The 25,215-nt window shown below is 43.1% G+C and overlaps 1 protein-coding gene across 1 annotated transcript in view; it reads right to left on the minus strand.

The window, feature by feature from the left end:
- LOC139264345 (lysine-specific histone demethylase 2) overlaps window positions 1-25,215 on the minus strand; it is a 147,857-nt gene that overhangs the window by 100,676 nt on the left and 21,966 nt on the right. The window contains exons 5-8 of the mRNA XM_070880635.1: window positions 12,649-12,760; window positions 11,883-11,999; window positions 6,367-6,405; window positions 2,231-2,444 (exon numbers count right to left, since the gene is read on the minus strand). Coding sequence (XP_070736736.1) covers window positions 2,231-2,444; window positions 6,367-6,405; window positions 11,883-11,999; window positions 12,649-12,760 — 482 coding nt within the window. The remainder of the gene's footprint in view (window positions 1-2,230; window positions 2,445-6,366; window positions 6,406-11,882; window positions 12,000-12,648; window positions 12,761-25,215) is intronic.

The following is a 25,215-nucleotide window of genomic DNA, read 5'->3' on the forward strand; positions in this document are numbered from 1 at the left end:
AATAAGGAAGTCTTAGTACAATTGTAGAGCTTTGGTGAGATCACACCTGGAGTACTGTGTACAGTTTTGGTCCCCTTACCCAAGGATATACTTGCCTTAGATGCATGCAATAAATGTTCACTAGATTTATTCCTGTGATGAGAGGGCTGTCTTACGAGAAGATGATTTGAGTAGAATGGGCCTATATTCTCTGGATTAATTAAGAATGAGAGGTGATCTCATTGAAATGTATAAAATTCTTAGAGGGCTTGTCAGGGTAGATGTTAAGAGGCTATTTCTCCTGGCTGGAGTCTAGAACTAGGGGCATAGTCTCAGTATAAGGGGTCAGCCATTTAGGACTGAGATGAGGATCATTTTCTTACTGAGGGTTGTGAATCTGGAATTCTCTACCCCAGAGAGCTATGGATGCTCAATCGTTGAGTATATTCAAGAGTGACATCGATAGATTGTTGGGCACTATGGGAATCAAGGGATATGGGGTTATGGGGATAGGGCAGGAAAGTGGAGTTGATGTAGATGATCAGCCATGATCTTATTGAATGGCTAAGCAGACCCAAGGAACTATATGGCCTACTCCTGCTCCTATTCATTCTGTTCCTGTCGTCCAAGACATTGCATAAGGCTCAGTGCTTGTGGGATAAGGGGCTCAAAATTGGCCCCTGCAGATTTTTGCCGCACTCACCGGAGTTGCGCTGCTTTTGTACGATGAAAAGGGTGCCGAAAAAATGTCCTCCGATTCTGGCCGCTGTGTTGCCTCTCCTGGGGCATGGCAGAGGGTGGCCAGTGGATTGGGGGCGGAGCTACTGCCACAGCGTTGAAAACAGTGCTGGGACGTCTGCACATGCGCGTTAGAGTGTGTGCGCATGCACAGTAGCTCCTCCCCCCAGCGCATCCTGCAGCTTGTGTGGGAGGGACCCGATGCTCGCCGCTCCTATCCCTGGCCGAGTAGTCTCCCACACTGGCCGGGGCCCCGCTTTGGAACACATTGTAAATGCGAAGAATTGTAAGTAAGTGCTGCTCAGAGGGCATTGACATTTATTTAGAATTTTGTACATCAATAATACAATACCAGGAATCGGTGAGTGTAGATGAATGGAGTCTTGTGTTTTGGAGATGAAGGTAGGACTTATGAATAATTTTTTTTATTTGTTATTGAATGTTTATTACTTTTTGTGCTTTGTAAGTCTTGGTGCTTTAGGTGTAGGTCATCTCCACTCCCTTCTATTTTTTTATTTGTTATTGAATGCTTATTTTTGTGCTTTGGTTAGTGCTTGGTGCTTTAGAATGTACTAACCTACACCAATTTCTTAACTCTGACAGGGTTTTCTGAAATGGCCACATACGCTGGCTTAAGTAGATTTGGAGTAAGTATTAACTGGGCAAATTGGCATAAATGGCCCAAACTGGCGTAGGTGGCTGGGAATGCCCCCTTTTGAGAAAAAAAAACTAAACTTAAAAAAAACCATACTAACTCAGTTACTCTGGAACAAGTTGATTGGGAAAAGTGGGGATTTTTAAACTTATGCTAGACAAACCAACTTACTCCAAAAAAAAATGGAGCAACTCATGGCCAATTTTGAGCCCAAGGAGTGGAAAAACAGGCCAGGGTTCCTACTCCTGATCACTATCCAGTGTCCCCTGTTGGAAGTCTGCAGGTGTAGATATCAGGTAAGCTTAGGTTCTGACTATGATGCTCCATGCTGTTCAGCAGCCTCCCAACACTCACCACCCTCCCAACACTCACCACCAAGGCTTCTATGGACCAGAGGGTGCCCAGCAGCCTTGGAATCATAGAACAGCAAAATGAATGGATTCCACCTTCAGGAGAGGGTGGAAAGATAGTCAACAATAAATAGCTTGCAACCTCAAAATAGTTTATTCCTACTCTTGGTATAGCTACTTCCTACTCCTGTGTAATTCAGAATTACCCATGCTTTCTGGGTGGTGGTGGTGATGGGAAGGCAAATAAGCCAAGTAGTATCATTCACAGCATCTGTAGGTATATGAACCCGGCCATTCCATCTTCCAGCTGAGGGAAACCGTACAGGTATAAGCGGTTAATTTTTTTGTTTCATTTAAATTGTAAAACAAAGTTCTATTTGTTCTGAAAATGACCATTTCCAACCACTGCACCAGAAGCTAATCTTTGAAATGACCCATACAAAGTTACCACCTATGGACTCTTACATTACAGCTTACATTATCAGCAGTTTGTGTAGTGACATCTTACCAGGTGACCGGACACTCTTTTTGCTGTGCTCAGACGAACTCATCTTCATACTGGAGAACTCATTGTGGAAACGGTTAGTGCTGATGCAGGACGGACTCATACCTACACAGTCTGGGTAGTAAGCACCAAGAAAGGGGGCTGCTGGGCTGTCCTTCAGCAGCGGGGGCACAAACAGCATGGAATACCACTTATTATCTCCAACTTCACCTACTCGCTGAAAAAAAAAATTAGCTTGATATGATGGGAGAAAATTCCCTTGTTTATATTTAGGAAACTAATGATGGAGACAAAAACATCCATTATTTGCAGTTCGGTCGAAAATAACTTTGAATTACTTTTAAAGATGGTCATTATGCACAGCTTATAATTTTTATTTCTTTTTACTAACTAAAATATAAAACTTAACACTATTAAACATGTCCAACTAAACACATTTAATACAACTGAAGTGACTAGAACTTCAAAAGGAATGATCAAAAATGGGCTTCAAAGCTTGAACTCAATGCAGTTCGTACTTGACGAATATTTACATTGATCCTTTGTTTCAACGCAACTTTCACTTGTGTTAATAGCTCTCAGCCCTGCTTCTGGTACAATATATTTAACATAAAAAGGTATGATCCAATGGACCAGTTAACAAGGTCATAAAGTAATGTTAATTATTTAAATTCAGAGTTCCAAGAACTGTTTAGTGGGTAAATGCAACTCCAAGTATAGTGCTGAGTGATACAGACCAGAAGATTAGTGGTTCAATTCCAGGTCTGTGCTGAGCTAATGGATCTTAACTGAAAGAACCTTTAAAAAACAACAGATATTCAGCACCCTCTATCTGGAGGGTGAGGAGTGGGAAAAGACGAAATTATGCAGTGTTCCTGGTCCTGTTTGTAACCAATGACTCCTGATAAAATGTGTACCTTATTTCATCAGGCTCAACTGGAATGCCATCTGTAATCAAACAGCATGCCATCACTCACACAAAAAGAATGGCCACTTGGGAGAGGTACCAAGCAGTACTTGGTGCAACAGTACCCCAGGAACAGAAAGCACTTCATGAAGGGAGAAAAGCAGAGGAAAAAATATTTTGGTTTTTAAATAAGAATTTAAAAAAATGAGTTGTGTGCAGGATTCAGTTAAGATCATGAAAGGCAACTACATTTATAATAGAGTAACTTTCCCAAATATGCCAACTGAAAAATCATAGAGTTACAGAACTAAAGCCTGTGGAAGTGTTCCAGATTTACTGTCAAAAGCCTCTCAAATCAGACCTATCATCCTTGATTAATGGTAGGGGATACTGAATATCATGTACATGATGACATGTTTTCAAGTGTTCTCATAACCGCCAAAGCTTCGCCCATATATAAATTTAATTTGTTTCGCCCATATATAATTTTAATTTGCATCTATCCATATTTATTTTCACAAATTCAATCTGGCCTAATTTTTTTTTTAAAAAAGACATTTTTTAACATGGCCTCAATTTGGGCAAGTGAAAATAGCTTCCATTTTCAATCACAGGATACAAATTCAATTTTCATCACATAGGCCTGTCGTACATGCACATAGGAACATGGTTCTTTCTTCGCTTAACCCACACTGCAGCAGACCCCAACCATGCCCCTCACCCCACCCCCCCACTATACCTGGTGGTCTGGAAGGAAAATAAGAGAGCATGTTGAGCAGGGTACAAGAAGAAAGAGGAGTTATGGGGCTGAGGTGGGGGTAGAGACAATAGTCCATCTCTCTCCCTGGCAACTGCCTGAGGCTGAACCAGACGGTTTGCAACCTTGGTGTCGTATCTGACCCAGAGAAGCATCACTAAGACCACCTATTTCCACCTCTAACATCGCCCAAAGCAGACACCTGCCTCAGTTCATCTGCTGCTGAAACTCACATCTATGCTTTTGTTACCTCTAGATTTGACTATTCCAATGCACTCATGGTCAGCCACCCTTCTTCCACCCTCTGTAAATTTTTAAAGATATCCAAAACTCTGCTGCCCATGTCTTAGCTCGCACCATGTCATGTTTACCCATCACCCCGGTGCTTTCTGATCTACCTTGACACCCGGTCAAACAACACATTGATTTTAAAATTCTCATCTCTTATTTTCAAATCCCTCTATGGCCTCACGCCTCCCTATCTCTGTAACCTCCCCCAGCCCTACAACCCAGTGATATTTGTGCTCCTCCAATTTTGGCCACTTGTGCAGCCTGGATTTTAAATCGCTCCACCATTGGCAGCTGTGACAAAATCTGGTGCACTACACACTGCATTTGATTCCCACTAACACAGTTGACACAGCAACCATAAAACATAAGAACATAAGAAATAGGAACAGGAGAAAGCCATATGGCCCCTTGAGCCTGCTTTGCCATTCAATAAGATCATGGCTGATCTGATCATGGACTCAACTCCACCTCCCTGCCCGTTCCCCATAACCCCTTATCCCCTTGTCGTTTAAGAAACTGTCTATTTCAGTCTTAAATTTATTCAATGTCCCAGCTTCCACAGCTCTGAGGCAGCAAATTCCACAGATTTACAACCCTCAGAAGAAATTTCTCCTCATCTCTGTTTTAAATGGGCGGCCCCTTCTAAGATCATGCCCTCTAGTTCTAGTTTCCACCATCAGTGGAAACATCCTCTCTGCATTCACCTTGTCAAGCCCCCTCATAATCTTATACATTTCGATACGATCACCTCTCATTCTTCTGAATTCCAATGAGTAGAGACCCAACCTTTCTTCATAAGTCAACCCCCTCATCTCCAGAATCAACCTAGTGAACCTTCTCTGAACTGTTTCCAAAGCAAGTACCTTTCATAAATATGGAAACCAAAACTGCACGCAGTATTCCAGGTGTGGCCTCACCAATACCCTGTATAACTGTAGCAAGACTTCCCTGCTTTTATATTCCATCCCCTTTGCAATAAAGGCCAAGAGTTCACTTGCCTTCCTGATTACTTGCTGTACCTGCATACTATCCTTTTGTGTTTCATGCACGTACCCCCAGGTCCCACTGTACTGCAGCACTTTGCAATCTTTCTCCGTTTAAATAATAACTTGGTCTTTGATTTTTTTTTTCTGCCAAAGTACATGACCTCGCACTTTCCAACATTATACTCCATCTGCCAAATTTCTGCCCACTCATTTAGCCTGTCTATAAAGATTTCTTATGCTGTCTCTATGATATCTGCTGTTAATATTATGTGGGTCTGGTATTTTATTTGAGCATATTATTTTCACCAGCACGTCAGAAAAGTTCAGATCGGGGTTATATGCAAAATAAATAAAACCTCTCCTGAATTTAAAGACATTTAATATTCCTTTTGTTTCCATTCTTATTATGCACAAACAATATGGAACATCAAAGGATAAAAACTAAGTGTGAGACATTGAACTATTTTGCTATAGTGAGTGAAAATTCAATGCAGGTAACGTGCCTTTACCAATCACAAAGAAAAAACACTAAATGTAAACAAAATATCCTATGTCCGCAACATTGCCAGACTACAGCTCTGCCTCAGCTCATCTGCTGCTGAAACCCTCATCCATGCATTTGTTACTTCTAGACTTGACTATTCCAATGTTCTCCTAGCCAGCTTCCCATCTCCTATCCAACATAAACTTAAGCTTATTCAAAACTCTGCTGCCGTATTCTAGCTCGCATCAAGTCCCATTCACCCATCACCCCTGTTGTGCCCGCTTACCTACATTGGCTCCCAGTCCTGAATTGCCTCAATTTGAAAATTCTCATCAGCTTCTTCAAATTCCTCCATGGCCTTGTCCCTCCCCTTCTCCGTAACCTCCTCCATCCTTACAATTCTGGCCTCTTGCGCATTCCCAATTTTAATCGCTCTACCCTGGCAGACATGCATTCAGCTGCCGAGGCCCAAAGCTCTGGAATTCCCTCCCTAAACCTCTCCGCGCCTCTCTCTCTCTCTTCCTTTAAGACACAAGCTTTTGGTCATCTGTCCCAATAGATCATGTGGCTCGGTGTCAAATTTTGTTTGACAACATTCCTGTAAAGTGCCTTGGAACGTTTTACTACATTAAGGCATTATATAAATGCACATCGTTGTTATTGTTAGTTTACTTTAGGCACAAAAGCTTCATGGGTCCTATAATTATTACTTACCATGTCTTCAGACAAAGAGCAGGGGTCTGGACTTTCACTCTGGATGGATACAAGAGAGAAGTCAATTTTTCTCTTTGAAGTTTAATAATAACTACACATACACATATCACAACTTTACTTCTCCCCACATCATACACCATTTCAGACCAAGCGAGATGGCAGACAACTACTCCCAGATAACTATTAATGGCACACGGAGACCAAAGCAGTTTCCTGCAGGGAAGCCACCAACTCTATGATTGATGCCTTTCCATGGTAAACCAAGATAGCTAACCACCACCTCACAATTCAATTTCCCTTTTAATGTTTAGACCAGCAAACAGGTTCTTGTAAAAAAAAAAAGAGCAATTTACAGTTTACATAAAACAGAGTCAAATATAAATTACAAATGCATTTTGTTGCTAAAAATGTTTCAAATGTCCATTTTGACATCATTGTTAGAGGATAGGCACTGACCAGTTTATTAAAATATTAAAACAGGCTTGAAACAGAAGAACACATGATAGTAAATATCCTGAGTAACTACTTCCTTCAATTGTTCCCAAAGAAAGGCAAAAGCAACATGCCATCCCCCAGAGATAACCTAGGCAAAATTAATAACCGAGATAGAAATCCTAAACAGGCAAAAAAGGCTCAAAACCAATAAATCCCCAAGGGTAAAAAATATTTATTCCACAGAAATAAAAAGGAAACTAGGGAGATGAGAGATTTTGACAATTATGAGGGCATCATTGGACACTGGAGAGATACAAGTATGCTAGTAACAGGCAAATGTGGTGACCATATTCAAAAAAGAGGAAAATCAGTCTCAGACAACTAAAATAAAATATTAATCTTACTTCAACCCCCATAAATAGCATCTGTGCAATAATAATCCAGAGTAGACAATATGGATTTGGGGGGGGGGGGGGGGGCAGGGTGTGGGAAGATCCTGCTTGACCGACTTCTTTGAGGAAGTGACATCCCAAGTGGATTATCGTAATTCCTACAATATGTTGTACTTAGATTTCCAGAAAGATATTGACCAAAAAGTTTGTTGTGAAAAGCTATTAGTTAAGTTCAAAGCTATGAGGATTCAGGGTCAATCCAGGGTACAGATTTTTTTTTTAATTGGCTAATGGATAGAAAATAGTGGGTTCTTGTTCGAGGAGTTACATGAGGGAAAGGGAAGTACTGAATGGGGTGCCTGAGGGATTAGTGTTGGCAACACTATTGCTTCCAATTTATATCAATAATTTAGACTCAGAAATGCAATATAAATTTGCAGATGGTACTAAACTAGCAGGGACAGTGAAATTGGGAAGCAGCTTAGAAATTACAGAATTAGAGACAAAATATGTATATGGGCAGAACAATGATAGTCCAAGTGTAATAAAGTTAAGGATGAAGTTGAACAAAACATATGAGTCTTAAACTCAATGCTCAAAATGTAAACCAGTGCAGAAAAACAAATCAAGACAACCAATAGAATGTTGAATATAGTCAAAACAATAGAATACAAGTCAGAGGAAATTATGGTTAAACAGAAGTGCTCTGGTCAAACCACACCTCGAGCACCATGTTGAGTTATAAAGAAGACATTCAAACCCAGGAGGTAGTGTAAAGAAAAACACATGACGGATCACCAGTCTTAAAAGGTCTCAAACGATCAGTAAGACTGAAGAAACTTGAACTTTATTTATCTCTTGAGCTTTGTTTATCCCAAAACTTCTCCGCCTCTCTCTCCTCCTTTAAGATGCTCCTTAAAACCTACCTCTGACCAAGCTTTTGATCACCTATCTGAATATATTATGTAGCTCGATGTCAAATTTTGTCTGATAACACTCCTTGGGGCACTATATAAATGCAAGTTTTGTTGAATGGAGGTATGCCGAATTGTAAACAGTATTGATAAGGTAAATCTGAAAATATACTTCAAGTTAAATTGCAAGAGTAGGATAAGGGGTTACAGGTTAATTTAGGACGGAGTAGATAGTTTTTCTTCACACAAAGAGAGATCAATACATCAATTAGACTCCTGGATAGAGTAGTGAATTCAAACTCCCTGGAATCGTTTAAGAATCAATTGGATGTTGCAGTTGGAGAACTTGAAGGTCACTCTGAATAGATGAACCAAGATGGGCTGAATGGTCTTCCACATCTATAATTGTGATCCAACTCAGCTAATTGCTACATACTTTATCTTTTCGGTCAGAACTTTATTCGAAATGTAAACAGAAGAACATAATTCACAAAACAAGAATACAATTCAGAAAGGCTAATTCTGTGCAATTGTTCAGAATCTGCATATGGTACATTCTGTATTCTATGTCCTGGAAAAAACTCTCTCACACTGCACTATGAACTCCCAACTGTCCAGCCTTTGGCCCTCCATTCACCATGACATTTCTGCAGCTACCGATCTGCTCAATCACACCCCCACCACCATCTTTGATGCCCTAGTCCATGTTAAAACAATTACTTTCTCTCACCCTGTCCATTCCCCCGGTACAGCCCTGATCTTAACTCCCTTAAGTCCAAGGGACCCAGACTTGAACGGATATGACAGACAACTGGTTTAGCCATTCACTGTCAGATCTGGCTGGACCACATAAAGCACTATAGAGTCCTGCTCTCGTCTGCCAAAATCACTCACTATTCCAGAATCATTCTGAAATGTAAAGATAAACCCCGGTTTCTATTCTCCACTGCTAACCATCTTTTTAAACCCCTCTCCGCAGTCTCCACCCTCACCTCTGACAATAAGTGTGAAGAGTTCATGTATTTCTTTGACTCCAAGATTGAGACCATCTGTTCAGCCACCTCTGCCTCTTCACTTCCTTCCCCTAGCCCACCGGGCCAAACTTCTAAGAAAGCCCCCTTGGCCCAAACATCTTTCTCCAGTTTCTTTCCATCTCCCCTCATGACCTTTTCGAGCTCATACTGTCCATGAGTCCCACGTTCCATCAAACTGCTGACCGCCCAACTTCCTTTTCTGGCTCAGTTAGCTGACATTGTTAAAGGCTCTCTATATCTACATGTTGCCACTTGGCAACATCATCCGAAAACACAGCGTCAGTTGCCACATGTATGCTGACGACACTCAGCTCTACCTTACCAACACTTCTTTCAACCCCTCCACGGTCTCTAAATTGTCAGACTGTTTGTGCAACATCCAGTTCTGGATGAGCAGAAATGTTCTCCAATTGAGTATTGGGAAGACCGAAGCCATCATTTTCAGTCCCCGCCACAAACTCTGTTCCCTAGCCACTGACTCCATCCCTCTCCCCAACTTCTGTTTGAGGCTGAATCAGATTGTTCGCAACCTTGGCATCATTTGATCCGGACCTCTGCTTTATTACCACATATCCGCAGCAGAACCAAGACCGCCTATTACCACCTCCATAACATCACCCATCTCAGCTCTTGCCTCAGTTCATCCGCTGCTGAAGCCCTCATCCATGCCTAGGTCATGTCTAGACTTGACTATTCCAATGCACTCCTGGTTGGCCTCCCACATTCTACTTCACGTAAATGAGAGGTGATCATAAACTCGGCTGCCGGAGTCCTAACTCACACCAAGTCCTGCTCACCCATCACCCGTGCTCGCTGACCGACATTGACTTCTGGTTAAGCAATGTCTCTATTTCAAAATTCTCATCCTTATTTTCAAATCCCTCCATGGCCACGCCCCTCCCCATCTTTAACCTCCTCCAGCCCCACAGTCTCCCGAGATGTCTGTGCTCCTCTAATTCCGCCCTCTTGTGCATCCCGGATTATAAATCGCTCAACCATTGGTAGCCATGCCCTCTGTTGCCTAGGCCCCAAGCTCTGGAACACTCTGCCTAAACCTCTCCGCCTCTCTCTTTCCTCCTTCAAAACGCTCCTTAAAACATCCCTCTTTGATCACACCTGCGCTAATTTCTATTTATGCAGTTCAGTGTCATTTTTTAAATCTCATAATACTCCTATGAAGCACCTTGGGACGTTTCACTACTTTAAAGGCACTATATAAATACAAGTTGTTGTTGTTATTTAATAGAATGTATTCATTATACTCTGTTCTTAAGGTAAGTTAACTAACCCTTGAAATATTGCATTTTCTTAATAGGCTTCAGTACATGCAGCCCCCTGAAAAATGTAATGTTCTTTTAAGCAAGCACAAGATGATTGTCGAGGAATGATTATGCCACCACTGTTAGTTGACAACTGGAAGATAGCATTCGACAACATCTGCAACTGGATTCAATTTGTGTTACACAAGATTTGTCAACATAGAAGGTAGCATGTTAGAAATAGCATTACTTTCTCAGAGTTGAAGAGACCAAAGTTGATAAGTTTGTATAGCTGTTCAAGGACAAAAGCCAAACCCAACAGAATGAAAATCAGTCGAAAATGTTGAATCACATCTGATGCTCCCCGCTACTGTGCTACCAAGAAGAAATTTAATTCACTTAATTGTCCCCAGTTTATCTAGAACCAACCTTATTGCTCTTTTCTGAATCTTTTTCTACTTTTTTTTTGTAAACAGCAAAATGAAACTGGACAAAACTGACCATGTTATTTTGCAACCTTACAAATCCTGTATGGTGTTTATTCATATAGTATACGCACCAACATTCTATCTGCCTTGTCAATTGAAGCCATATGTGACAACACACTTCCAACATTTGTCTCATGGTACCTGACGGGAAGCCTCCCGTATAACTTTGTTGCATTTAAGGGATTTTAACTGCCGGGCTTTGTTGGATGTCCGACTTCCTTCTGGATCTGGCGGAAATCACTACTTGGCCAGTGAGCGAGAACAGAATTTTGGACAGCAGGAGGATGATGGTGGGACCAGAGAAGGCAAGTGGTCATGTTAAGTCCTGGAGGGAATTGGGGTCAGGAAAAGGGGAGGAACCCTGAGGGGGAAGAGGAGAATCACAGTTTCCCGGTGGGACCTGAGGAGCACCCCTATAAACTATAAATAAATTAAATGACCTACCTCATGGGCCTCTTCTGGACCCGCTGCTAATTACCGCCAGATTTCAGATAGGTCCAGAGCTGTGCATGACTTGTACTATCGAGAGTTGGGGTACTAATCGTGTCATAGTAACCAACTCTCTAAAGCAAAACTACAGAGTTAAAGTGACAGCGGATTGGAGCATAGTGAGAAGAGTGCCTCCACCATTTTAACCACTTACCTTCCCGATCCTGTTGGGAGGGCAGGGCAATGTTCCCTGTAATTATTTTTTTCTCTCTCCCTGGGCCACACGGCCCCTTTAAGCAGCTGTGTCCCAATCAAAATATGCACATGCACAGTTTTTCCATTTAAAAGCTGGCAAGCCAGCTGGGTGCAACCTCTGGAATGCTGCGCAGCCACGCAGCTTACATGGAACTTTGGGACAAGGTTAAAATTTGGCCTAAATGAAACTCTGAACAAACTTGAATCTCTTACAAAAAAAAGTAACCGTAACAATTAGGACGCTTAGTTTCCATTATTTCCAACAGCCTCGTTTACAAATTAGTATTTGGTGATACATATTATACTTCACCTTGACAATAGTGTGAGTTTTCATGCCGCAACGGTATGTTTTTGCTGATGCTGCAGTCATGTGGATGTCTCTTGTTAACTGACGCCATTTTGCACAATCTTGCTTTGTACACTGGACCTGTTACAAACAAATCAAATAACCAATAGCATTAATTGTTGCAGAAACACAAATATGTTGTTGATTAAAGAAAAAATACTGGTTTGTGTAACACAGCATCACAACCAAATAGGTCGACACAGGTTGCAAATGCCAGAAATTTTTGACTCTAGGGAGAAAAAGTAATAAAAGGCCATTGAGATCATTTCACATTGGTCTGGACTCTTCAATTTATTTAAACTACTAGATTTGGCAAATAACCAGAGCTAAACCTACCTGAAGCAAAATCTTGCAAAGCTTAGCCCTTGCTCGCCCCACCACCATCCTCCCATTTAAATAAAACAATCACTGTTATTTGACCAGACTGGTTTTATTCCACATATATGAAATTCTCACCATCCCAATGGGATGGGAGCCATAACTTCATAACACTTTGTTACTATAGAAAATAAAGATATGGATTAGTCACTTCCATGTATTTAGCAAAACTTTTTCTTCAGAAATTATGCTTAGCACAAGAAGCTTTTTTTCATGAATTAATTTTAGCCCTTTGAATACTTTGCAATGAGATTTAAAATTCCAAAGTGGAACATTTTGTGCACTCTTGTATATTCTCGCAAACTAATTCAGAATCTAATTTGGATTACTAACTTTCAGTTATTGAACTTACCCAATAAGGAACCAGTTGATCAGACATAAATGCTTTCAGGCTCGGCTCACTTTTACCATTACTGGTCCAAATTCTTTTCCAGGTAGCATATTTCTCATATCCATCTTTGTGGCTAGAGAAGGTTTAAAGAAATCAGACAAACAGCCAATCTAGTAATGATTAAAATTTGCACATTATTGAAAATATGAATGGGATACTTTCCAAAAAGATTTGCATAAATATAAAAGACATGGATGGATTATTTCCTAATTGTGCTTTCATTTCCTTGCTATCCTCTTAATCAATTACACTTAATATTTACATAAAGTTAATACAATAAACAATCAGATTTTAAAACAAAGCTCCCAATGATGGCTCAGATGGGAACGGATCACCCACTGTTACTTGGTCAGAAGAAAAAAGGTGAGGGGTTCGGTCTTTGATCGGTGTTGACTTAGCTGATCTGATGGTACAGCATCTATAATTGGCTTCAACATCCCTTGACTAGAACTGGGGAAGAAAACCAGCCAGGAATAATACTCCCAATTACTATTCAAAAGAGCATGTATGGATCTTAGGCAAGGACATGAACATGTTCAACTGTGATTCTTAAGCTGTAGAATGACAACCAGATTTTGGTTCACACTGGACAAGGAAATCAGAGGGTCAGCACCCAAGAACCATATTCAACATGAGTCAGCACCTTCAGATGAATGAGGTGGGAATTTTAAATAAAAACTTTTCAGCTACTTGACATTCCAGTATCTAAAGTACTCATCATTAAGAAGTTTACTTTCACATAGTACAAAGTTATAAACATCTAAGCCCTGATTTTAAGCTAACATGCCTGGCAAGAACGGGGTGCGTTCAGACGCCCAATTTACACCTTATCTGGCTTTCTGCTCTAACTAATCGAGCATCCAACACGAATGCGCCCCTTCTCGTCAGGTTAAAAAATCGATGCTGTAGACTCAAACAGTTTCTTCATGAATTCTGTCAATTAACAGGTGACAGTCTTAAAACTCATGATGCTAATGTTACAATAACTTTTATTTATATTAAATATTCAACATGGAAGATGCTTCACAGAATAATGAGGAAAACTGATGCCACTGCTAAAATGAGAGATTATAAGGGATGACCAAAAGCTCAGTGAAAGAGGTGTGTTTTAAATAAGGGTCTTCAAAGAAAGGCGGGAGAGAGGGAGAGAGAGAGGTTTAGGGGAAGAATAAAGAGTGCAACCTAGGTGAATGAAGACATGGTGACCAATGGTGCAGCAAATGAAAGGGCGGGGGGGGGGGGGGGGAAGGGAAAGGAAGAGAGAATTCGCTGGAGGGAAAAAAGAGAATTCATGTGGGGGTCACTGCAGATGAAGGAGGTTACAGACATAGGATATGAGAGTACGGAACAAGTTCAAAAAACAATGAGGCATCGGGTGATCAGGGGCCAATACAGGTCAACGAACATGGGGCAGGTATGCGTGATGTAATACAAACAGCAGAATTTGGATGAGCTGCAGCATAGAAAAGATGTAAGATAGAAGTTAGCAAGAAGTACATTGCAATAATTGAGCATGAAGATAACAAAAATGTCTTGCGATTTCAGCAGCAAGATGGGCTGAGGTAGAGGCACAGGCAGGCCATATTACAGAGATATGGACTTTTTGATACAGACGACATGGAATCAGAAACTCAGCTCAGGGTCAAACAGGACACTGCAAACAGACTGTTGCAGCCCGCAACAATGGCTTGGGAAGGGGAGGAAGTCGGTAGCGAAGATACGGAGTTTATGGTGGGGCCAAATACACTAGCAATTCCATCATTCACACAAACAACACCTGCTACACAAAAATACTAAACGCTCTCCCACCCCAGCGTGCAAAATTGAGATATAGCAAAGTTTTTCCAATCATGCAACACACAAATTATTAAATTTATCACATGTCGATATGACACAGGCAGTCTAAAGTGTTAACCACCACTGAAACAAACCAGCAGATTCATAGTATGATGGTTTAAAAGCTGCTATCAAGACCTCCCATCAATGAATGTTCTCCAAATTTCAGATTTCACCATTTGTACCATAAGAACATAAAATTACAGAAATATAAAATTGCAAGAGCCAAAATTACTGTAATAAGCGTCACTTCACAATTGCAAACAACATTTCAGTCACTATAAAATGGGGAAAAGCTGACCATGTCTAACCATGTAAGGATTCTGTTCTGCACCATTTCTAGAATGTCACTCATTACATGCAATGTATTAAATATTGCTTTATTAGGAAAATGGTGTTTTGCATTTGTACCAACTGATATTGTGCCCCAAATTCTGGAAGAGCATTTATATTGTATGCACTACAGTAAGTACTGATCACTGAAACATCAAGTTGAATCATTGTAAGAAATAAAATCTGAAATGATACACTGGGCTAGACTTTGCATCGTGGTCCAGGTCATATTTCCGGCTTTAGTGATATTGGACCTGAAATTCCAATGTCCTAGATCCGTACGAAGTTTCTACGGACCCGAGAAGGCATCAGAAAAGCCGGTTTTCCGATCTGTCAATATCGGGAGCGAGGACACTTGCAGGGCAAGATTTGCAATATTTACGCATATCTTGCCCAGCAAATGTCCTCAAAAATCTTTCGCTTGAAAAAGCAGGCGTATAGCTTATTTTTTCGGCTCAAGTGTTTAAAAACATACATAAACATTAAAATTAAATTAAATAAACACATATGAAAACATTTTATTGATAAAAACCCTCCCCACCATGGTAAGTTTATTTCAAGGCATAATTAAAAAAACTTTTTTAAAAATCGGGAATTTAAAAAAAAAGAACTTTAATTTAAATGAATCTTAAATATGTAATGTATTTTTCTTTTTTTTTAATTAGTGTTTTGAGAGTTTGGGGGGGGGGGGGTTTCCTCATTCATAATAATGGGAACTCCAACTTACGGAGTTCCCATTATTATGAATGAGAAAATACTGTATCTTGATTGGCTGCCCAGATCCATATGACTCCAGCATACGGACGTCCCAACATGCACGCGCACCGATGCGTAAGGAGCGAAGGACTCAGGATCAGAAGTTCGAGTGGGCGCAGCAGGAAAAAGTGCGCACCTTTAACTTTTTCAGTCGATTGCCCGCAGGAAGAGCTCGACCGTGATTTCTAGGCCAATGTTTTTTTCTGGGATCACCAGAATGTCGCCCATTTTAAAACCAGCTAGTTTCAATTTATTAATTTGGGCGTTAGCCATAGCGAAGTGAAACGAGCGTTAGCGATTGTGCAAGGCCAGCGTCCATAGCAACGGCCGTTCTGCACATGTGTGGGTTTTTTTGTGATTAACTTTCCCACGATTTGGGAGGCTGAGGTCATCTGCATATGGCGGGAAGGGAAGCTGGGGGTAGGGGGCGAGAGAGAGAGGGGGGGGCGGAAAGAGAGAGAGAGAGGGGGGGGCGGAAAGAGAGAGAGAGAGGGGGGGCGGAAAGAGAGAGAGAGAGGGGGGGGCGGAAAGAGAGAGAGAGAGGGGGGGGCGGAAAGAGAGAGAGAGAGGGGGGGGCGGAAAGAGAGAGAGAGAGGGGGGGGCGGAAAGAGAGAGAGAGAGGGGGGGGCGGAAAGAGAGAGAGAGAGAGGGGTCGGAAAGAGAGAGAGAGGGAGGTCGGAAAGAGAGAGAGAGAGGGGGGTCGGAAAGAGAGAGAGAGAGGGGGGTCGGAAAGAGAGAGAGAGAGAGAGAGAGAGAGAGAGAGAGAGAGGGGGCGGAAAGAGGGGGGGGGCTGGTGTGCAGCTGGATTATTGGATTGTAGTTATTGAAATGGATCAAATTGATGAGATCATGACCGATTTAGAGGTGGATGAGGTGGCTGAAGTGAGTGATCTGGGTGAGGTGGCAGAGGTGATGGGCGGTAGAAGGCGTGCAAAGCTCTTTTGTGAGGCCAATATTACCCTCATTGCAGAGGTCGAAAATCGTTGGGCCCAAGTGACCCGGGGTGGTCGTGGGAAACCACCACCACCCACCCCCCACCCACCAACGTATCTGGGCGGAGATCGCCAAAGTGGTCTCTTCCACTACACAAGGTCAGTGAGCCGAACCAGTGCCGCAAGCACTGGGACAACCTCACTGGTTCCGGAAGAGTAAGTATTAAATAAATTGTTGTGATGCAATGACTCATTAATTCAAATATAAATCTGCTGGATTGTAATTAGGCTGGTAATCTTGGTGTCATGCGTTAGTTCCTAACCTCGATCTTATTAAATTTTTTCTCAGACTGTAGATATAACCATGCATTCAATTGCGAACGAAATGTATTAGCATATAATATTAACGATGAATAGCATGGGCGATGACAAATTGGGGATTATCAGTGTGTTGTGCTGTGTGTGCTCTGTGTATTAGTGATAGTACCTATTAATATCTGATATCTGTCATATCTGTAATAGTACCTAGGCAATGAGCTTATGCCATGCTCGTCACCTTTGCAGAAGAAACTGTCGAAAAACCGGGCGGAGCAGAGGCGTACTGGGGGAGGACCGGCAGACATATGCCAATTGACCGACCTTGAAGATCGGGCATTGGCCTTAGTGGGGGTCCACAATTGATCGGCAACCCGTGTTGGTTCTTGTGCAATGTGAGTAATGTATAAACCATTGGTGATTTAAAGTAATTTAATGTCATTTCAGTACAACATATGATTGATGTAATGTTATGTAATTAATGATGGGATCATGAAATATCATTGTAATGCAATGCAGATTCTGTACTATATGATGTTAATTATGTGTGACATCTGTCAGTGATATTTATAGCAGTAGTGTTGCTCTTCATATATATCATAGGCAGTCCCTCAAAACTAGAACACCAAAAAAAGGATGAGTTCACAGATGTTTCGAAAGAAGAACCCGAACTACATCCTCAAAAGGTGGAAGGTGCCTGTGCATGGATTTTTTTTTTTTTTTTTTTTTATGAACTTGTGGTGGCCATTGCACACCAGCTACCACACGGGCTTGACAGAGCTAGGTCTTGGTCCAGTGGTAAGGATTACCCAAGACAACTGGAGACCTGTTCTGCTGCACGGACCTAGTGCGCACACATATCAGTGTGGGCTGGCCCATGCTGGCCCGTACATATGACTGCATAGCGTAAGCATTCTCATGTCACCCTGGCATCCCCTTCTCTTCTACTAACCTAATTTATGTTTTCTAGGTCTCTGGAGGAGAGGAGGCAAGAGCCTTTCCTGTGCTATTGCAGGTCTGCTCCTATCCACCGAGGACAGTGAGGAAGTGGAGGAGGAGCCTGCAGTGGGGTCTTCCTGTGCTCCTGCGGCCATGTCCTCATCCACCGAGGAAGCAGCGGGGCCAAGCTCCTTATAGCAGGGCACCCAGAGTGATTCCATGCCTGCACCGACTCCATGGAGATTGGTTCAGCGAGGTCGCACTGCTCAAAGATCAGCAGATGTCAGCATGGACATGGTTCAACTGTCCAGGACGAGTGTCGACATAGGTTGAGAGCTCCTCCAAGAAATGGGCGGGTTAACTGGACACATTGCCACTCTGACCGAGATATCACGGATGGTAGTGGTAATGGAGCGAATAGCCGAGTCTATGGATGCCAGACGGCAGCCTGTGGTCCCGAAATACGGCACGGCACCCCAAGTTGCCGTATCGCCATTGCCACAGATGTATGCAAGTCAGGAAGAACCTCTATCTTCTCTAGGGGTAGATGGATGTTTGTTGTTAAAAAAAATTGTTTAAAACTTTTCTATTCATTAAAATGTTGTGCAGTGTCCAAATAACAGAAACGTTAAGCATATACAAAGTTTGCAAACAATGGCGAGGCAAGGCAAAGATGAAACGTAACACAACTGTAACTGTAACCAACGTAATACAAAATGTTCATTTATGAACTGAGGACACAACAGTCTTGCAGCTGCATAACTACCACGGGGCTTTTCCTGCGGTCTAGGGTGGGGTGGGGGCATGGTTTCAACATGTCCTCCCCGAAGTCCTCGTCCACCTCGTCAGCCTTTCCTCTCTCCCGAGATGGACTAGCGGTCCCATCTGGCAATTCTTGTCCCCTCCTGATAGCTAAGTTATGCAACATACACCACAATGAACTGAACAACCTGCTCAGGGTGGTATTGTAAGTCGCCTCCTGAGTGGGAGGCATCTGAAGCGCTGCTTAAGCACTCTAATTGTCTTTTCAACGATATTGCGTGTGGCTATGTGGCTTTCGTTGTAACGCTTCTCGGCTTCCATCTGGGGCTTAAGCAGGGGGTTCATGAGTCAGCTGGCAAGGCCATATCCTTTATCCCTCAACATCCAACCGTGACCTTGTGGCTGACTCTTACAGGTTAGAGACAGTGCTCTTATGCAAGATGTGCGCATCATGGATTGGAAAATTTGCATTTACTGCCATGATTATTTGCTTGTGGTCAACGAGTTGCACACGGAGTGAAATCCCTTTCGGTTCCAAAACACCTCTGCATCCTGAAACGGTGCTCTCAGGGCGATGTGCGTACAGTCTATTGCTGCCTGCACCTTGGAGAAGTTTGCTATTCTTGAGAAACCCAAAGCTCTTTCAGTCTGTGCCTCCCTGGTCATAGGGAAGTTTATAAAGTCCACCCTACATGCATAAATGGCTTCAGTCACCTGTCAAATGCAGCAATGTGTGGCGTGCTGAGAGATACCGCAAATGTCGCCAGCTGAGGCCTGAAAGGAGCCCGTTGCATGGAAGGAAAGTACCACAGTAACCTTGACCTCAACAGGCAGTGCGGTCCTGATGATGCTGCTCCTAAAGCACATGTTATTGGACAAGTCCAGGTATGATCACTTATCCCTGCAAGTGCGTTGTGTCCAAGGTCTCTTCCTCAGCAGTCTGCCACTTGTGATTGGGCGCATAATGCTCTTCAATAAACCTTCTCCCATCTCCAGTCTGCAGCATATGAGTAGTCATCAATACTGGCTGAGAAATTACAAGCCCCATTACTAAATGTCCTATTTATATGTATTCAAAATTATTAAAATGCCCTCTTAAAAACTCAATAAATAAATCAAAATTCACCACAATATGATTAGATGGTTGTCAAGAGATTTTAAAACCACCTTAAAAGCATTCACGAATTACTTCAAAGCTCCCGTGAACTTGAAGCAACCTTTTATGAAAAGTCCTCCGAATTACAAAATGGCATCCATACCGCTGGGTTAAGGTCAGATTAGTGCAGCTTTTCTTGAGCGTCTTTTTGGGCAAGTGATCATTTGGGCAGTACATGTGAGAGATGCCGAAAGTAATGCTCACCGATAATCTAGGTGGCATTTGCGCGTTTGTTTATAATGGAAACTGTCTTCTGGGCAGTGCATGTGATGTCGTCAGAATTTTTTAAAAAAATATCGGGGGGGGGGGGGGGGGGAAACAGTTCAGCTAATTCTCAGCATTAACTGTATGCTGAAAGTTACGCCAGGTATAAATGGGCAATAATTGGGTGTTATTTTCCATTTTTAATCAAATATGGGCATTAAACTCAATCTCAGCGGTTAAATGGGCGGTAAATGGACGAACCCGATGGAAAGTCTAGCCCATTGTCTCAAATGCATTGTAATCCTGTCAAATTGCAGCCTATTATTTTCAACCTAGTACATGAAGGTATCGAGATCACAAAGATGAAGGAATTCAAAATTGTTAAGTTGCAGTTATAAGTTTAAACAAATCTCGACCTGATTAGTCTCACTGCGCACTTACCCATGTGTAAGAAGCTAGATTAATACATCATGTGTGAAAGTACAAACAATGTAAACAAGTGTGACAATAAGTAGCACAGCCTGAGGAAGCAGGGGTTGGGGAGAAGGAATGAGAAAAATAAAAAAAGGGATAGATCTTTCACTCTGCAGGAAATGAAAGGATGTTTGCTACTGGGGCTTAGCCACCCAAATTATCAGACAGTATATCCTCTGACTTATTATGAGCATGAAATCCATTAATACTTCATATAAATTAAAACTTTAGTCAATCGCCCATGCCATTCCACACAAGGAGCTGACCAAGTCTATTCGGGAAGCAGAGCTAAAGGGTGAGATATAACGGGACCAGGGCACAGACAAAATTTAGTCTGCATTTTAAAGTCGTACATGCTTTCTTGAGTTTTAATTGATTCAAATAATTAAATAGCAACATTTGGAGAGTGTAGAATTTGAGTTGGTTGGATCATAGATGTTTATCTGCAGTACAGGCCAAGGAGCTGGGAAATACAAAACTAAGGCAATGCAGAACTACCACTGGTGAGAGGGTGTAATTACAGCGTGTCAAGTTTACGTAGGTAGTTTCCATCATAATTGTGGACATTGAAATTTCATAGCATCATAGAATAGAACAGCACAGAAGGAGGCCATTGGGCCCATCGAGTCTGCACTGGCTCCTTTGAAGAACAATCCAATTAGTCCCACTCCCCCTGCTCTTTACCAATACCCCAGCAATTTTTTTCTCCTTCAAGTATTTATCCAGCATCATCATAGGCAGTCCATCGAAGCTAGGATGACTTGCTTCCACGCCAAAAAGCGATAAGTTCACAGCTGTTTCAATGAAGGACCTAATATTCCAGATCCCAAACTACATCGTGAAGGGTGGAAGATGCCAGGGCCGTTGCACACCAGCCACCATATGGGCTTGACAGAGCTAGGTCTTCGTCCCGTGGCAAGGATTACCCAAGACTAACTGGAGACCAGCTCTGTTGCACAGACCAAGCGCGCAAACATATCGCAGTGTGGACTGGCCTCGCCTCTTCTGTGCCACAGATTCACGCCTCTCCTGGGCCCCAGTCACTTCCCTCTATGGACTCTTGCCACTCCTTCGACCCTCCTGCTGTGCCTGCCCGCACTGCAATCAGCAACCTGGCTTCGCAGCCGTCACCCTCCTGCAGCAGCACGCGCTGCTCCCTGCAGTGGTATGCCACTGCGCGCTGCTCCCTCCAATGGCCCTGGCCTGCTGCTGATCTTGCAGGCTGGGACCGCGCCGATTTCTGAGCCGGGCCGCTGCATGCTGCTCCCTCCAATGGCTCCGGCCTGCTGATGGTCTTGCAGGCCAGGACGGCGCCAATTTCCAGGCCTTCAATTCCCTTTTGAAGGCTACTTTTAAAATGAAAAAGTTGAGACGAAGTAACAAAAATGATTACAACCAGATGCAAGGTCTATAGACAGGAAGTATATGCAAATCTAAGTTTTTAACAAAAGAAAGATTAGGCCAAAATAGAAAAATTAAACTTCCACCTACATTGTGCCTCAATTTTAATCTCAACGTTCCAAAATTTGGTGACATCACCTAATTTGCACCAAATGTACTGAAATTCTACAGTTAAACACCAATGATCAAGGGATGAGAATTCAAATCTCACTACGACAGGTGGGGAATTTAAATTTGGTTAATTAAATAACTCTGGAAGAACATAAGAAATAGGAGCAGGGCAAGGCCATTCTGCCCCTCGAGCCCGATCCACCATTCAATATCATAGCTGACCTTGGACCTCAACTCCACTTTCCTGCACTATCCCCATATCCCTTGATTCACTTAATATCCAAAAATCTAATCAATCTCTGCCTTGAATATACTCAAAGACTGGGCCTTCACAGCCCTCTAGGGTAGCGAATTCCAAAGATTTACCACCCTCTCAGTGAAGAAATGTCTCCTCATCTCAGTCCAAAATGGCCAACCCCTTATTCTGAGACTGTGACCCCTGGTTCTACACACTCAGCCAGAGGAAGCATCCTCCCTGCATCTAGCTTGTCAAGCCCTGTAAGAATTGTGTGTGTTTCAATGAGATCACCTCTCATTCTTCTAAACTCTAGAGAATATAGCCCTAATCTACGCAATCTCTCCTCATAAAAAGCTAGTATCAGCAATGATGACCATGAAACAATCAATTGAGTAGAGACTGGATCGACTGGGCCTGCATTCACTGGAGTTTAGAAGGATGAGAGGGGATCTCATAGAAACATATAAAATTCTGACGGAACTGGACAGGTTAGATGCAGGAAGAATGTTCCCGATGTTGGGGAAATCCAGAACCAGGGGACAGTCTTAGGATAAGGGGTAGGCCATTTAGGACTGAGATGAGGAGGAACTTCTTCACTGAGAGTTGTTAACCTATGGAATTCCCTACCGCAGAGAGTTGTTGATGCCAGTTCATTGGATATATTCAAGAGGGAGTTAGATGTGGCCCTTGCGACTAAAGGGATCAAGGGGTATGGAGAGAAAGTAGGAACAGGGTACTGAAGAAATGATCAGCCATGATCTTATTGAATGGTGGTGCAGGCTCGAAGGGCCGGATGGCCTACTCCTGCACCTATTTTCTATGTTTCTATGTTACATTATCTTAAAAACCCATCTGGTTCACTAATATTCTTTAGGGAAGGAAATCTGCCGTCCTTACCAGGTCTGGCCTCTATGTGATACCAGATCTACGGCCCTCTGAAATGGCCTACCAAGCCACTCAGTTGTATCAAACTGCTATGAAAAACAAAAATAATAAAACCGGACAAACCACCTAGCATCGAACTCGGCACCAGATTTGGAAAAGGCAAAGACACGCCCAACCGAGTCGACCCTGCAACAACTCTTCAATAACAGAGGACCTGTGCCAAAATTGGGAGAGCTGTCTCACATCCTGGTCAAGCAACAACCCAACAGTCATACTCACAGAATCAAACCTTTCAGCCAATGTTCCAGACTACTCCATCACCATCTTTGGATATGTCCTGTCCCACTGGCAGGTCAGACCCAGAAGCGGTGGCAGCACAGTGGTATACAGTTGAGAGGGAGTGGCCTTGGGACTCCTCAAGATCGACTCCGGACCCCATGAAGTCTCCTGGCTTCAGGTCAAGCATGGGCAAGGAACCCTCCTGCTGATTACTACCTACCACCCTCCCTTAGCTGATGAATCAGTACTCCTCCATGTTGAAGGATACTTGGAAGAAGCACGGAGTGTAACAAGGGCACAGAATGTACTCTGGGTGGGGGACTTCAATGTCCATCACCAAGAGTGGCTCGGTAGCACCAAGCTGGCAAAGTCCTGAAGGACATAGCTGCCAGACAGGGCCTGAGGCAGGTGTCGAGAACCAACATGAGGGAAAAACCTACTTGACCTCGTCTTCATCAATCTACCTGCCGCAGATGCATCTATCAGACAGTATCGGTAGCTGTGACCACCGCGCAGTCCTTGTGAAGTTCTGTCTTCACACTGAGGACACCCTGCATCATGTTGTGTGGCACAACCACTGTGCTAAATGGGATAGATTCAGAACATATCTAGCAGCTCAAAACTGGGTATCCATGAGGCACTGTGGGCCAGCAGCAGCAGCAGAATTGTATTCCACCACAATCTGTAACCTCATGGCCTGGTATGTCCCTCACTACCATTACCATCAAGCCAGGGGACCAACCCTAGTTCGATGAGGAGCATGCCAGGAGCAACACCAGGCGTACCTAAAACTGAGGTGCCAACGTGGGGAAGCTGCAACACAGGACTACATACCTGCTAAACAGCATGCTATAGACAGCGTTTAACGATCCCACAACCAATGGATCAGATTAAAGCTCTGCAGCCCTGCCACATCCAATCACCAATGGTGATGAACAATTAAACAACTAACAGGAGGCAGCTGCTCCATGAATATCTCCATCCTCAATCGGAGCTGAGTGTCCCCAGATCGGGGGGGGGGCATTTGATCTAATGTTTATTTTGTTCCCCCCCAAAAGAGTTGTGCAGTTGTTAGAGGCGTGGCCTAATCATTTGGAGCCTGGTGCAGTGAGGGAAGGAGCTCCTGCCTTAGGCCTGGAGAAACCCTATGAACAACTTAGGAAGAGGAGGAAGGGGCTTACAACACTTCCTCAATCGGAGCCAATCTGATTCACTCCACGTGGTATCAAGAACAGCAAAGGCGTTCACCGATGCTCAGGTTGGGTTCGGCCAGGACCACTCAACTCCAGACCTCATTATAGCCTTGGTCCAAACATGGACAAAAGAGCTGAATGCTAGAGAGGTGAGTGAGACTGCCCTTGACATCAAAGCAGCATTTGACTTAGTGAAGCATCAAGGAGCCTTGTAAAATTGGAATCAATGGGAATCGGGGGGCGGGGGGGGGGGGGGGGGGGCGGAAGGGGAGACTCTCTACTGGCTGGAGTCATACCTAACCCAAAGGAAGATGTTTGTGGTAGTTCATAGAAACATAGAAAATAAGTGCAGGAGTAACCCATTCGGCCCTTCGAGCCTGCACCACCATTCAATAAGATCATGGCTAATTATTCCCTCAGTACCCCTTTCCTGCTTTCTCTCCATACTCCTTAGCCATAAAGGGCCATATCTAACTCCCTCTTGAAAAACCAATGAACTGGCATCAACAACTCTCTGCGGTAGGGAATTCCACAGGTTAACAACTCTGGAGTGAAGATGTTTCTCCTCATCTCGGTCCTAAATGGCTTAACCCGTTCCTCAGACTGTGTCCCCTGGTTCTGGACTTCCCCAACATCGGGAACATTCTTTCTGCATCTAACCTGTCCAGTCCCGTCAGAATTTTATATGTTTCTATGAGATCCCCTCTCATCCTT

The sequence above is a fragment of the Pristiophorus japonicus genome, chromosome 5 (genome assembly GCF_044704955.1).
Source record: "Pristiophorus japonicus isolate sPriJap1 chromosome 5, sPriJap1.hap1, whole genome shotgun sequence".
Taxonomy (NCBI): domain Eukaryota; kingdom Metazoa; phylum Chordata; class Chondrichthyes; family Pristiophoridae; genus Pristiophorus; species Pristiophorus japonicus.